Source organism: Moschus berezovskii, chromosome 22, assembly GCF_049115385.1.
Source record: "Moschus berezovskii isolate FMDL1 chromosome 22, NW_MosBer_1.0, whole genome shotgun sequence".
NCBI lineage: Eukaryota > Metazoa > Chordata > Mammalia > Artiodactyla > Moschidae > Moschus > Moschus berezovskii.
In genome coordinates, this window is record NC_142481.1 from 49,328,120 (window position 1) to 49,342,991 (window position 14,872).

Genomic DNA, 14,872 nt, shown 5'->3' on the forward strand with positions numbered 1-14,872 from the left:
GGAGAATCCCGTGGACAGAGTAGCCTGGCAGGGTACAGTCCATGGGGTCGCAGGGTTGGACACGACTGAAAGACTAACACGCTCACTTTTCATGCCCCCAAGTGAAGCAAGGGGTCACGTGTAGGCTGAGGAGAGCAGGACCAGGTGTCCAACCTGACTCTGGACCGGTGCTTAAGTCATTGACCACCGCAGGTTTACACGAATCCCAATCCCACCCAGCAAGAGGGAGCTGCTCCAAGAAGCATGCTGGAGCAACCTCTGAAGACCGTCAGGCCTAGGTGCCTCCTACAACAGCCCCAGTCTGTGGCACACCTTCAGGTCGGCTTGCTCTGAACCCCACAGACTCCACGTGCAATTGTGAGCAAGAGTGAGGCTGCAACCCCAGGAGGGGTGGTGCTGAAGAGCTAGGGGCTGGCATCTCGTCTGCAGGTGTCCACACTAGCTGCCAGGATTTCTGACCACCCTGCCTGGGGCTTCCCTCCCTAGGAGCCCATCTCGATTCCAGAACCCTTGATGGAGGGTCTTGCACTAAAAGGTGAAAGTCCAGAAACTGCATGGGGCTGGTGGGTCTTGCTTCTGCCACTGCCAGCTGTGTGACTCAGGGCAAGTCACTCAACTGTTCTGAGCCTTGCTTTCCTTGTCTGTGAACTGGGAATATTTGCATCCTCCTGGGCCAGAATCTGTGGGTGGCAAGAGACAGAAGCCCTGTCTCTGACCCTAGTTGGTCTGAGCGGAAAGGGAGGAGCCAGGTCCCCATACCCCGGCACCATTGCTCTGTCCACCTCCTCTGTGCCAGCTTCCTTCCCAGGCAGGCCCTGGAAGGAAGTAGCCTGGAAGCTACTCCTAGTGCCCATTCAGCAGCTTAGCAACTGGCAGAAAAGTCGCAGAACCCAGTCCCTTTGGCTATCCGGTGGAGTGCCCACCCAAAGCCAATCACAGTTTCCAGGGGGCAGCATGCTCGCTGAGTGGCCAGGTCTGCATCGTGTCCACTCTGGGATTCAGACAGTGGTCCAGGCCCATTAAATATATGGACTGGGAGGTGGGCCGCCAGAGGAGAGCAGGGCTGCTGTTACCAAGGAGGTGAGAGCAGTTGGTGCCCATCTGAACCACCCTGGACCATAATCAATTTTATTATTGTTTCTGGGCAGAGTTGGCTGCCTTTTTGGGCTGGGCGCTGGCTGGAAAACTCCTCATGTCCTTAGAGCTGAGCTGGCTGATGCCTTCCTGCCCCCAACCCCCCAGCGGCTTCCCCTCACCTGCATGTGCCCAGCCGAGCAGCCCACAGGCCAGGTCCCATGGCTGCCTACCGTGGTCCTCCGTCCACACCTGCTCTGGCCCAAGGAGGGCATCCCCTGAAAGTGGCCCTGACCCTGATTCCACTCCTCTCCAGGGCGGAGGGGAGAGACTGGGACCTTGAACCTTGGCCCCTCCCTGCCCTTCGTGCTCTGGAAGAGGCTATAGCCCATTGAGGCTGCAGATCCCTGGGCCATCACTGCCACCACTGCTGTGCATGGACTCCCCATCCCCCATTTTTCTTGGCTTCTGCCTCCCCAGGGATCTCAGCTGACCAGCTCCTGCTGGCTTTGCCCCTGAGCAGTGCCCAGGAACTGTCTGAGGTTTTCTGCTCCTGAAAGGGCAGCCCAGTCACACGAGACCCAGTGGCTGGGTTCTGCTGACACTGGCCCTCCCTCCTCAGGGCCACAGTGTCCCCCAGCCTGCAGTCCTGATGCCTCCCAGATGTGAATGGGGGGGGGGGCTGCATCTCTGGTGTCCTATCACCCCCGAAGAGACCAAAATCAGCCCTTCCAGAATTCAGCGGTAGCCAGGTTACCATGGCGATGCCCATTATCCCTGCTGAACAGGAGATGAATCAGGAGCTAAAAATAGGCCCCCAGAGTGGATGGATGGACGGATGGATAGAGGCAGGGGTGGGTGGGCCTGCATTCAGGGTCGGAACAGTCTGTTTTTCCCAGACAAGATAATTTAGGGGGAAATCTCAACCGGAAACCCATGCCCACAGAGCTGGGAGGTACTGCAAGTGGTGCCCCCTCCCCTGACAGGAGCACAAAGCATGCAGCGCCCCCAGTAGGTCCTCATAAAGCCCAGGGCTTGGAGCCCTCTCCACCTGACCCCAGCTGGCACAGACTTCAGGTAGGAAACAGGGGAGGCTTTGGCTTGGGGTGGCCATTGCACCGACTGACCCTTCCCAGAGAGGAGCACTGCCCCTGCACCCTTTCATTCCCAGGAGGGCCCTTGGTTCAGTCCAGGAAGGACCTGGGGAACCTGCCGAGAAGCTCCCTACTCTAGTGCGGGGCTGCAGGGCACAGAAACACCGCACCTCACCCCTCCAGTGGGGTGCGGTCCTCTGCTGGGGTTGGGGGGCAGTGAAGGAACAAAGTCTCTGCAAGGACAAGACACTTTATTCTGCCTAAGTCCCCTCCCCCACCCCCGCAGACCCCACAGACAGAGAGACAAGGGCAGATGCAGCTGGGACCAGGAGGAATCTGGCTGCAGGGACAGGTGTCTGGGGGACCGGGGTTTTCTCAGAGACAGGGCACTGCCTGCTGACTCTCCCCAGTGAAGATCAGAAGCAAAGGAGCCGTCCCCCAGCCTCCTCCCCACCCACCAGGCTGGGGCAGGGTTAGGTGTGCCCAGGTACCTCCTTACCCTTCAGCCCAGGGGCCTGGGGGCTGGCCCACCAGGCAACAGGGTCACAGGGGCCGAGGGTAGGCCTGGGCTGCAGGATGGGAGGCCCCTGGGGAGTCGGGTGGAGGATGCTGGAGGCAGACGGTGGACACAGTCCGGGCCGCCCATGGGTCCTCAAAGGGCAGAGCCCAAGCTGGCTTCTCAGGCGTGGGCGCCGGGGTCTCTTGGGGGCAGCTCCTTGTGGCTGTAGTATTCCACCAGCTGCCTGGGCACCTCGGCCAACACGCTCTTGGCCAATGCCGCGGGGGACGCCTGGGTGTGGGGAGAAGGTGCCTCCAGCCAGCTTCCCGTCCCCCAGCCCCGCTTCTCCACCTACTCACACCCATCCCCCCTCCCTAGAGCCCCTGGCTCCAGGGACCACAACCAGGAATTCACCAAGTGGGCAGGCAGGTGAGCCCGTGTTAAGGTTGAGACCGCAGTGGCTGGGCAGTCCGCCCCTGATGTCACTGTGGGGGCACAGACAGCCCTCCGGGTGGGTGTGACCCTGCTCTGGGCACGGGACAGGGCAGCTGAGGCCCCTCTGTGGCCCAGGTCCCCCCGTGAAGCTGCGAGTGTGTGTCCACGTGACACAGAGTTCCTATTATGTCACAAAGAGGCTTGAAAGCCAGGGAGGGGGCTGCCTGAGGGGCACCCTGCCCTCTGGGGCATCTGTGTGACGCTTCTCATGGTGAAAAGGTTTCTAGGGGCTGAAACTGCTCAGGATGGGGCAGGGGCTCAGCACCTGTCGCCCCCGCAATGCTGGCAAGGGACCCTCTGGGCACTCACGCTCTTGAGCTCCCGAAAGGGCACGAACTGCACGATGTCACGGAGGGCGGGCTCGCCACGTGGGGAGCGCAGGACGCCATCGTCACCGTCCAGCACCTGCATATCGGTGAAGTCGGCGTTGCCCACTCCAACTATGATGATGGACATGGGCAGGTGGGAGGCGCGCACGATGGCCTCGCGTGTGTCCGCCATGTCGGTCACCACACCGTCCGTCAGGATCAGCAGAATGTAGTATTGCTGGGGGCACAGGGGAGGAGGGTCATGGGGACCCTGCAGGGCCACTGCGTCTCCCACAGTTGAACCCCAGGTCCACCAACCAGACCGCCTGGGGGTGACCATGGTTGCCAAGCTTTTCTAAAAATGTATTCACGGAAGCATACCACATGTACACAGGCACAGACACACACAGGAATCACAGTGAGCTGTGACCACGTGCTCCCTCTAACCCAGAGGTGGACATGGCCACACCTTACAGGTGGGGACAGCGAGGCTAGGGGAGCCGGGGTTGACCCAGGTCTGAGGTCAGAGGAGAAGCGATCATCAGCCCTGGGCGGGGAGGGCTCCCACACCCTGAAGAGACGCTGAGATTTCAAATAACACACTCTGGCCCAGCCTGGCCAGGTGCCCAGTGTGTCTGCGCATGACAGACTGGGGCTTGTTTCAAATAAAGGTTCATTTCCAGTGTGAAAAAAACAAAACCACTCAGCAATCATTACTAAAAATCTGGGTGAGAAGAAACACAGAAGAGCTGCAAAAATCACCCTGGAGCTCCAGTGCTGGAAGGCCGGCCAGACTATCCACTAGCCAGCCCAGCTCTGGTCGAGTGGGCACCCTCTCCCAGGGACCCCCCTGAGCCCTCAGACCAGGGGGATGGGCAGTCTCCTGTCCAGGGCTGGTGGTTTCCCACAGTGCCTGGCCTAGCCCTGAGCCCCACACACCCTCCTCCCACCCGCAAGTAGGGGCGGCACCCCACTGAGACCTCACAGCCCTGTGTCTGCCAGCAGTGCAAACACCACCCCATCACCGCCTCCAAGGGAAGCGTCACCTGAACCCGGGGACCACTGCAGTCGGGGCCCTGGGAGGCATCAGCCAGAAGGGACAGGGCTTCTCTGCGGGACAGGAAGACAGGTGAGGGCAAAGTTCAAGAGGAGGCTCAGGGAAGGGGGTCCCAGATGCCGCCCAGCCTCCACCCACATCCACCTCAAGCAGCTAAGACGAAGGGTCTGAGCCCCAGCAAAGACACAGGCAGACCTGAGGCCCCCAGAGTTTAACCCCTCCCAGAGGAATCAGATGGGACAGGAAGGCCACCACAAGGCCATGATCAGCAGACTCCAGCCGGGGGCCCTACTGCATGCACACGCCGATCTCTTCAACGAGGGGGTGGCAAGGGGACTCCTTAGGAGAAGGCAGGGGTCCCCAGCAGGATGACCACACCCACTGTCAGGTGCAGCTCCTTATCTTAACCTCGTGCCTCCTGGAAAATCCACCATGGTGTGGACGAGATGGCTGGACACTTAATACTCGGGAACTGACACTGTCTTTAGGTGTGATAATGGGACACTACTTTACCTCTTTCAGAGATTTGTACTAATATTTACAGATGAAATTATGTGTCTAAAACTTGCTTCAAAACAATACAAAAACATGAAAGCTGAATGTAATCCTTAACTTCAGGCTGGATTCTACACCAGAAATAATATTGTGATAAAATTATTATTTTTTTTGGCAATTAATGAAATTGGAGCATATCTTAAAGACTAAAGTATTGGATCTAAATTAAACCACCTGAAATTGATACTTGTGCAGTGACTGTATAAGACAATGCCTGGATCTGAGGAAAGAAGGGGTGGGAGGTGACACTGTGACCGTGCCTTTGGGGGCTGTGTGCCTGGGAGAGGCACCCCCACTTAGGGCGCAGGACCAGGGACCACCAGGGACTGGGAGATGCCAAGTCCCAAGGATGGAGCAAGGCTGAGAGCAACAGCCCAGTCCCACCACAGGGACTTCCCTGGTGGTACAGTGGACTTGCACTACAGGGCGCACAGGTTCAATCCCTGGTCAGGGAACTAAGATCCCACATGCCGTGGGGCACAGCCAAAACAAAGGGGAAAAAACAGATCAGGAGACCAGAACACAAGAAGGACTGGTCCTGGGACGTTGAGGAACATGGACACAAGGGGACAGGTGGAGGCTGGGGTGAGACAAGAGGAAGGGGTCGCCTTCACTGTGAGACTGCAAAGCCGTACTGTACAGGATCTTGTGAGCAGATCAACACCAAGAACTTGGGAGGGGGTGGGGTTCAGGAGGCCAGCAGCCTGCTCTCAAGCGATTCAGAGAAAAGACAGGACCAGTGTGTAGATGGGGGCAGGGGAGGAAGAGAAGTAGGAGGAGGCAACAGGCAAGAAGTCGCTGACCAGTGAGTCCAGGGAAAGGATGGGCCAAAGGTGTTGCGTTATTCTTCCATAAAGTTGACCTTTCTTTTTTTTTTAATTTTTTCAGAATAAAAGGTTAAAAGAAGGCAAGAGAGTTGTCGTGTCTCAGGCAGGTCTACAGAACCCTAATGCAGGAGGCAGCCTTTAGCATCTCACCACTTGTGTGAATTAAGAACAAAGGGATTTCCCCAGCAGTCCAGCGAATCAGGACTGGGCACTTTCACTTCCCCAGGCCTGGGTTCAATCCCTGGTCGGGGAACTAAATTCCCACAAGCTAACACAGTGCAGCCAAAAAAAAGACCATGCAAACAAAATAACAAGACATGTATAACAGAACCACAGACAGCAGATCACCCTCTAGGGAGAGAATCTCCTGGGCAGAGAGCAGTGATCAGCTCACTGGCTCCGGGGCCCTCCAGGCATGTCCACGCCCGCCCGTCCTAGGTCCAGACACCTGGGACTCCTGCTTCCGGCCCCTCTTCCCTCCCTGGGCCTCCCCCGCCCCACCTCCCGGCCCCGCCCTGACCTGATCCTTCCCCCTTCCCCACCGCAGCAGGCAGCCCTTCCTCACACACCCGCCCTGGCACTAGGCACCTACAGAGGCCTCACGGGTGTGCTCCTCGGCCGCGGCTGTGCGGGCCACCTTGGAGATGATGGGCGCCACGTTGGTGGGGCCGTAGAGCTGGACCCTGGGCAGGCAGTTCTGGTAGGCCTCCACCACACCCTGGATCCCTGTGCAGGGAGGTGTGTGAGCGCGGCCCCAGCGCAACCCCACCCTGGGCCATTCACGCTCCTACCTTCGCACTCATCGTCCTCGGGGTTGAAATTGATGGCAAAGTCATGGGACACCTGGGCAGAAGGGACTGGTCAGCGGGTCCACCTCCTAGCACCCCACACCCCAACTACTGAGAGAGGTAGGTTTGGAGCCCTCGGGGCCACCATGTGACACATCCTTTGTGGAAGGGGGTCACCGGGGACAGAGGGCAGAAGGCCAACCCTGGATCCAGCGGGACCCGGAGTTTCTGAGATGCATTAGCCAATAATTCCCCGACCCCCAAACTTTCTGCTCAAGCCAGTCAAACACCCTTTCTAAGAGGAAAATTCCAGGCGACTGTCCCCCTTCTCCTCACAGGGCCACAGGGCTGACTGAGAACACTAGTGCTGGGAGGTCAAAGGCAGGTCCCCACCCCCTGCCCCACCGCCAGTCACATGGCACTGCTTCCCCTGGGGTCCTGGGACCCGGGCTTTCTCCTACCTCGTACTTGGGAGGGATCCGGGCTCCAAACCCCAAAGCAGAGAGCCTCTTGTCGCTGGAAGAGAGGCCGCCTCATCACCCACTGCCCCCGACCTCACTAAGGGAACGGGGGCCTCTGGGAGACACCAACAGAGCCAGGAGACAAGGTGCCCTGAACCACACGGGGGAAACTACGTGAGGAGGCCACCAGGCTCGTGGGCAGGCAGGGGTGGTGCTGACTGGATGCAGGGACCTTGGCCCCATCACTCCCTAGGCCTCGAGAGCCCTACCCCTCCCCAGCCTCAGTTTACTACTCTGTGTATGCGAGAAGGATTCGGACCCCCATGGAAGGCGGCCCCATCTCCCTTCTCAGTCCCTGGGGCACAGACCCATGACCCCTGCAGAGCCCAGGAGGCAGGGGAGGCTGGCACACCTGTCATAGTCCTGGCAGATCTCTCCCACGGCCACCAGGGCCTGCAGGTACTCGTTGGGCTGGAAGGGGTTGATGTAGTGCAGGGAGCAGCTGTTCCTGGGGTCCCCGTTGGAGGCCGTGAAGTCAATGGCCACCTGCAGAGGCCATGGTGTCGTGAGCATGGAGCCTTCCTTCCTGGCCTGGGTGGGAGCTGCACCCCATCTGACAGCTAAGGACACCGAGACCTGGGGAAGACACTTGCCCAGGGATGTGAGAAAACCCGGGGGCTGTAAGCCAAAGGGTCTGATGCAGTGCTGGCTGGGTCACAGGAGAGGGGACAGGCTAACCCCAAAGCTCCTGGGTCCCCAGGTGCAGCCAGCGCCTCTGCGGCCACACCAGCCAGGGACCCCAAGGAGCCAGAGCAGTCACAGTGGACCCTCAGCACCTCCTCCTGCAGTCAAGGGTCAGGGGAGGGGTTGGACAGGGCCTGGGAGGAGTAAGCCCTGAGATGGGGTCCCCGTGTGTCCCACCGCCCAGTCACTACCCTCAGGTCTTTCTGGCTGTCACTTGAAGAAGCTCAGAGGGGTCACAAAGAAGGGGTCTGCAAGCCCTGCAGAAAGGCCTTTTCTGCACACATCCACCCGGGTGTCAAACGGGCTCTGAGTGGGGCCAGGCGCCGATCCCCCCATTCTCTGGGATGCAGCCCACAGGTGGTGTGGAGGGTGCAGACTCACCGTGAAGTGGATCTGGCAGCCGCCCATGACGTAGTCCAGGAACGAGTACACCCTGTAGAGCTTCCAGGGCCCCCACCCAGGGGAGACTCAGGCCAGGGCTTCAGGGCAGGGCCTCTGGGGCTGCTGGGACCTGCCCTCCCCCAGGGCAGCTGGGGCAGGCAGGAGCCTGGCAGCCTCAGTCCCTGCCTCTTGGGCCCTCAGGCTGTCTGCATGCCCATCTCCCCCCATCATCTATTCTCTTGTTTCCCCCTCCCCTCCATTTCCTAACCCACCTCCATGCATTGGGGACACAAGAGCCCTTGAGTCCATCTGACAATGGGGGAGATTCCAGGGAGTGGCCTGCCACTGCCGAGCTTGCTCTCCGCTGAGCTGAGGCAGAAGCAGGACTGCCTCCCAACCCCTCACCATGGATGGGTGGGGGAGGGTCTGCAGCCTGGGCTGAGGCTCACCTTCAGGTCTGCCAGGATGACCACCCCAGAATTCTTGTAATTGCGCTTCTTCTGCTTATACTTGGAGTTCACACAGTCCCACTGGGCCTGGGGGACAGGGACAGGCAGAGACCCCCACCCCAGAGTGCCAGGGGTCCAACACCCCACCCTAAGGGGCCGGGGAGGCCTTGAAGCCCTGCCCATTGGCATCTGTCTGTCCAACACTAGCGGGTGATCCCCACTCAGACCACCTGGTGGACGTGGCTGTCATGCTCTATCATCATCTTTAGCCTCTCTAAAGCCATCACAAGCACTTTTAGGGAACTCAGCCCAGGGCCAGGGCCCCAGAGCATTCTGGGGGACAGGCCGGCTCACCTGGTGCTCCCCGAAGGCTTTCTGCATCTCCTCGAAGGTGGTAGAGAATTCTCCGATGAAGTCGTGCTTTCCGCGGGAGTCGTAATCCCAAACGAGGCCCTGGGGAGCCCAGGACTCCTCAGCCCGCCTGCCCCTCTGGGGTTCCAGGCCTGGGCGTCTCCATGGCCCTGCAGGTAGGCCGCTCCCTCCGCACCACTCCTCTCCAGTACCTCCCCCCTCAGCCACCCTCGCACATCTCAACTCCAGGAGGGTGTGGTCTGGCGGGGCTGGCCCCACCCAACCGCCCGCCCCGCCCCCCTTCCAGCCACACTCCCATCCTCCAGGCGCAAAGCCCCACCCACCTTCAGAGGCCGCGACTCCTCACAGCTGCACAGGCTGCTCAGAGACACCTTGAAAGGCTGCCAGGTGGGGCTCAGGTCGTTCTTCACCACCTGTGGGCCGGGAAGGGCGGGCGGCTCAGGGGGGCCGGCCTCAGGCTCCAGGCAGGACCCTGCGAGCCCAGAGCTGCATCTCCGAACCGCGTTCCATCCAGAACCCCCTTTGTAGCTTCCTCCACATTCCGGGACCACCTGGACTCCTTTCCTTACATAGCCTTTTTTTTTAACTCAAATTAATTTATCTCAAAAGGAAACACTTTCCCACTGCTGTCACCAGGATCTTGTTTCATGGGCAGGCAGTAGTCATAACAAATGCAGATTCTTGACCCTAGGACACAAGGTCCACCAGCGCCTGGCTGCTCCCTGTTCAAAGGGGGATGGCAGGCGGTGTTGGGGATAAAGACCCCTACAGCTATGGCGGGCAGGGAGGGTCAGGGGCAGCCCTCTCTGCTTTCACGCTACCCCCGGGTGCTGGGCGGGGACCCCTCACCTCCGTCCTGTACACCAGTTGCTCGCTCTGATCATCATTGATCCGGTATAACTCCAGGAATGGGTCTGACTTGCTGAAGAGGTCCTGCCAGAGGAGCAAAAGATGACCTTAGCAACCTGGGTTGGGGGCCAGGCTCTGCCACTCCCCGGGTGTGAGGGCCCAGCCCTCCCTGAGAGCATCCTGCTCGAGCTTCCCTAGCTCCCCAGCACTTTCAGCCCAGAGCCTGGCTCCCACCATTTTCTCCACTGTCTGCCCTGGGACCTCCCTGAGCCCCTAAGCGTCGTCACAGGAAGCTATGAGGATGAACTGAGGGCAGTGACACAACAGGACCCCGACAGCAGCACAGCTGCCCTGGCTCCGAGTGCGTCCCACTCCGCGGCCACCTGTCTCCTCGTGGACACCCCCTGACAGCAGGGCACCCCTCACCTTGTCGTCCAGTTTCCTGGCCCTGAAGGAGAGCTCCACGTAGCCGTTGTTCCCAGAGATGTCCTCGGCTATCACCTGGGTGGAGTGGGCAGGAGAGGCCTGACCCCTCGCGGGCCTCGGGCTTCAGTCGTCCCACTCCAACCCTTCTCCGCCCTGCAGCCCAGTCTATGGGAGGTGCCTAGACACCGCGGCAGCCTGGGCCTCGTCCCCCACAGCCTCAGCACGAAGGGGCGGGGCCGGTGGAAGGCGGGGCCTCACCGTGATGGTGGACTTGCCCGCGTTCCTGCCGAACTTCAGCAACAGTGCCCGGGTCACCTTCTTCTGGGCCACGATCTGGAAGTCAGAGCGTCAGGGAGGGTCCGCACCTGCTCCCTGGGGACTCTAACCCCACCCGAGGTCTCCCCGTCTCCTTCCCAGTGCTCCCAATCACCCTCGGTGGCCTGGCTCCCCAACCTACCACCCAGGTGAGGAAGTGGAGATTCAGGCAGAGGTTCGGGACTTACTGAAGGGCCATCACTGGGATTTGAAGCCAGGGTCCAAACCTTTGGCCGGCCCTGCAGACCTGGCGGCACTGGGCGGCCTTCCCATACTCCAGAGTCTACGTGTATATCCAGACATATGTGTCCATGGATCTGCACCCGTAGGTGCATGCATTTGCACTAGGATGTCCGTGCATGTGTATCCCTGCATGTGAGGGAAGTGGGTGGCCAGCACTGGGTGGACCCTGCTGAAATCTCAGTCCTCTTATCTGACAGAGGCTCGACCCGCCGTCTCTGCCCCAGGCAGCAATGGAGATGAGTCACATGGCCTTCATGTTGGGGAAAGGAAGTCGGACACAAATGGGAACATACTGTGTGATTCACGGACACGATGTTCTAGAACAGGCAAAACTATTGAGGGAGGGGGTTGAGAGGAGCAGGGGGGCCTGCCGGATGACAAAGATGTGCTGTGTGATCTGGGTGGTGGTCAGGTGTATACAACTGTCTAAGCCCATCAGTCCCAACCCTAGAGGTCTACACATATTACTGTATGAAAATTATACCTCATTAAAAAGCCCTCAGAGTACTCACGAGAATTGAATGTATGACACATGGAGTGTTCTGCCCAGAGCCTGTGCTGAGCAGTTTGGCTGGAGGCAAGACCTCTTGTTTCACTGACAATCATAGAGCTAATGGGAATGACTTCACTGGAGGATGCAGGGTCCCTCAGACCAGTCACTGTCATGGAGACAGGCAAGGGAAGGGCTCCCTTATGTTGTGGAAGTGAAGAAGCAAGTTGCAGAGCAGTGTATGTCAAATGTGTTTTTAAAAGTGTATATATAGAGAAAAAACTATATGTCCCTTTTCTCTGATAAGACTACCTCTCTCCAGAAGGATGTAACAAATCTGGGGGCAGGGCAGGAGGGACACACCCAGAGCATGCCTGTTATACTTTCTGAATTTAGATCCATATGACTATATTACCCAGTTCCAAATTACATTTTTTAAAGTAACTAAAAGATATGTTTTAAGGAGAAGGAGCTAGGAGTCAGGCAGAACACCTGGTACACAGTTGGTGCATAATCTTGCTGTCCCCAGACCACCACTGTACCCGCTGAGGTGCCCATGCTAACCTCCTCCTCTGAGGGCATGGGGACGGGGCACCCACCTGCCCCAAAGTGCATTCCATGCCCCCCAGGAAGTCATCCTCCTGGCAGCTCAGGCTACTGGGCCCATGGGTATCGTAGACCTCAAAGCGCAGCTTCTGCACCTCCTCGAAGTAGTAGTCAAGTGTGAAGACCTTGGAGAAGACAGGGTGCAGGCTGCTCCGGACCACCTCGGTTCTGTCCACCTGTAAGCGGCCCTGGGTGAGCAGACTCCTGGAGGAGGGGGAAAGGATTCTACCGGGGCACTGCCCGGAGACCCTGTGCCTCTGCTGTAGCCCGCAGGGTTCCCTGTCCCATCCACCTGCCCTTGGGTGGTCCTGGAGGACTTGCATCTAGGTTGTGCTATGGGAAGACCCATCTGCTGCTTCGAGGCTTCTGGTTGCCCCCTGGGGGGGGGTGTAATTCCCCAGAACTCCGGGCACCTCCCTCCCTGAGATAAAGGCGCAGTTCTCTGGCCCCCACAGGCTACAGCTTCTCGTCTCGTGCCCACACGGCCTCCTCCATCCCCACACCACAGATGGGGAAGCAGGCTCAGAGAAGGGAAGGGGTGTCCAAGGACTCCCCAAGTCAGGGACAGAGCTGGATTGGAACCTGTCTGGGCAAACCTTAAAGCAGAGATCTTTTGCCAGCATCCAGCTGGGCAGGCAGGGAGACTCCAGAGTGGGGGGAGGGCACGGATTGCAGAGATAACCCCTTGGTTTAGCTCTCTCCTCCAACTTGGGCCCCAACCCAACAAAGTGCAATCTGGGCTGGGGAGGTAGGTTTCTGTGCCCTGCTCCAGAGTCCCACAAACTCCCACACCCCAGATGAGGGTGTTTATGTGCTTCCTTCTAAAGGGACATATGCCCCAGGGAGCGCTGAGGCCAAGCAATGAAGGCTAATGGGGGCTTGGGCCCCTCCAGCAGATCCTTTGTCCCCGAAGTCGATGACTGGAGGGTTTCTCAGGCCAGGAGGCTGGTGGTCCAGAGATGACAAACAGCACAAGGTCACAGCCAGAGAGCAGTGCGGTCCAGGGAGCTGGCGCTGCGCATCTCTAGGACTACGCAACCCTCAGCGTCTGTAACCCCGACGTGCCCCTAACTTCCCTACCTCCGCCCGGGCTGTATGCGGCCACCGAGGCCAGGGACGCGCGTGCGCGGACAGACTCGTCGCAGGGGGAGCGCTGGAGACTGGGGCGCACTCAGGTCCGAGTTCAGGCCCCCCAGCTCTCTGGGGGCTCAATGCCGACTTCGCCTATTTGCCCCCGATTTCTTGCCCTTTCGAGGTGAGGCCACGCGTCTCACGTGAGATGGTGGCGGATAAAGCGTTTCTTGGGGCGCAGAGGGGTCTGAGCAGTCCCGCGGCCCGCCCTCTGGGAGCGCAGGTCTGGGGTGAAGAGCCCGCCCCCGCGCAGGCGCCCCGGCCGCTCCTGGGACCAGAGGGAAGCCCGCGTCGCCGAGAGACCGGACGCGCCCAGAGCCAGGTCCGCGAGGCTTGCGAGCCGTCCGCTGCTGCCCCGACCCCGGCCGCGCGCGCCGCGCTCGCCTGGCCACCCCGCGGCCGCTCGGGACCGGCTCGACTCTTCCCGAACTCGAGAGCCAGGCGCCAGGCTGGGAGCCCTCCGGGCGGAGCGTCCCCGTCTCGGAGATGGAGTCCTGGCTCCCGGAGCGCCCGGCTAGCCTCCTGCGGGACCCGAGGTGCGCTGTCTCCGCCCTGCGAATGCGGACCCGGCGGAGGACTGGTGCTCCCGGCTGCTCCGCGGGCCCGAGGTGGACCCGTGACCTCGGTCAAAGCCCTGTGTCCCCCACTCCCCTCTGCTCCCCCCAGGACAGCCCCTGCGGCTCCCTCAAGCCTGGGCGTTTCACTTGGCCCCACCCAGACCCGGGGTCACAACCTCCTCTCCAGGGTTTCCTCCCTCTACCTGGAGCCCCTCTCGTGGCTCCGCCTCCAACCCAGCCCCTACACTTCAACCCCACAGCTCCAGGACACCCATCTCTAGACCAGGTAACCCCACCGTGACCCTGCTCTGCACCCCACTAGCCTCGCACATCCATCTCAGCTTCCGCGTCCGCAGCTCCAGGCCCCCACCCCACGCCTGCCCGCGCCCCTACCTGCACCCACTGGCCCTGCGATTGCAGCAGCAGCACCACGCTTGGGTCGGACTTGGTGAGCGGGTCGCGGTCCAGCAGGTGCCGGCAGCTCAGCCGCAGTTCCACCTTCGAGGCGCAGGGCGCCGGCACCACCCCGGGGGCCGCCGCCGCCCGGCGCTCTGAGCCCGCGCTCATGCTCCCAGCTCCCGCGCTCCGGGACCCTCCTGCGCCCACCGAGGGGCGGCTGTCCGCCAGTCGGCGCCGCGGCCGCGCGGGGAAATGATGGCCTGGCCAGGCGTGGCCGCGCTTCTCTCCCCGCACGCCAGCCCGGCGCGGGCACACGTGGCTCCCGCAGCAGCCACGGCACGGGAACTGCAGGAGGGGGTGTCAGAGAGGGTGGGACAGAGGAGGGGGCAGCGGAGGGGCGGGGCCTGGGCGGGGCCGGGCCGAGGTGGGTCCTGGAGCCTGGGGGGAGGAGTGGGCGCTGAGCGGTGGCCTTAGCTCGCCCTTCGTCCCCAACCCCCTCCTTCCCCATCCCCCTTCGTGGAAGCCTGCGTTTCGACGGGTTCAAATCCCCAGGGCAAGAGGTTCGGGGTCCAAACCGGGTGGGCCTTCCCAGGATGACCAGAGCCCCACGGGGCCCCCTGCGTGGAAACCTGCTCAGGTCAGGAGGCTCTCTGCTGGCCTGGGCATGGGCCCCATGTCCCTGCAGGCTGCCCCCCGGGGAAGCCAGGGCCCAGCAGAAGCCCAGTTTAGCACCAAATCCACACCTCTCTCCA

At 60.6% G+C, this 14,872-nt stretch overlaps 1 protein-coding gene across 2 annotated transcripts; it reads right to left on the minus strand.

Annotated features, from left to right (window-relative positions):
• Positions 1-2,471: 2,471 nt before the first annotated feature.
• Positions 2,472-14,440, minus strand: CPNE7 (copine 7). Of its 2 annotated transcripts, XM_055411133.2 has the most exons (15): positions 14,115-14,440; positions 12,027-12,209; positions 10,638-10,712; positions 10,380-10,454; positions 9,954-10,037; positions 9,428-9,517; positions 9,087-9,185; positions 8,733-8,819; positions 8,284-8,343; positions 7,571-7,704; positions 7,159-7,213; positions 6,701-6,752; positions 6,502-6,635; positions 3,472-3,708; positions 2,472-2,958 (listed from the first exon to the last, which is right to left on the minus strand). In XM_055411133.2, the coding sequence occupies exons 1-15, from the start codon at positions 14,286-14,288 to the stop codon at positions 2,848-2,850; spliced, it is 1,650 nt and encodes a 549-aa protein (XP_055267108.2). In that variant the 5' UTR covers positions 14,289-14,440; the 3' UTR covers positions 2,472-2,847. The 2 variants fall into 2 exon arrangements, with proteins under 2 accessions (XP_055267108.2, XP_088686134.1); XM_088830008.1 differs by lacking the exon at positions 8,733-8,819.
• Positions 14,441-14,872: the final 432 nt, after the last annotated feature.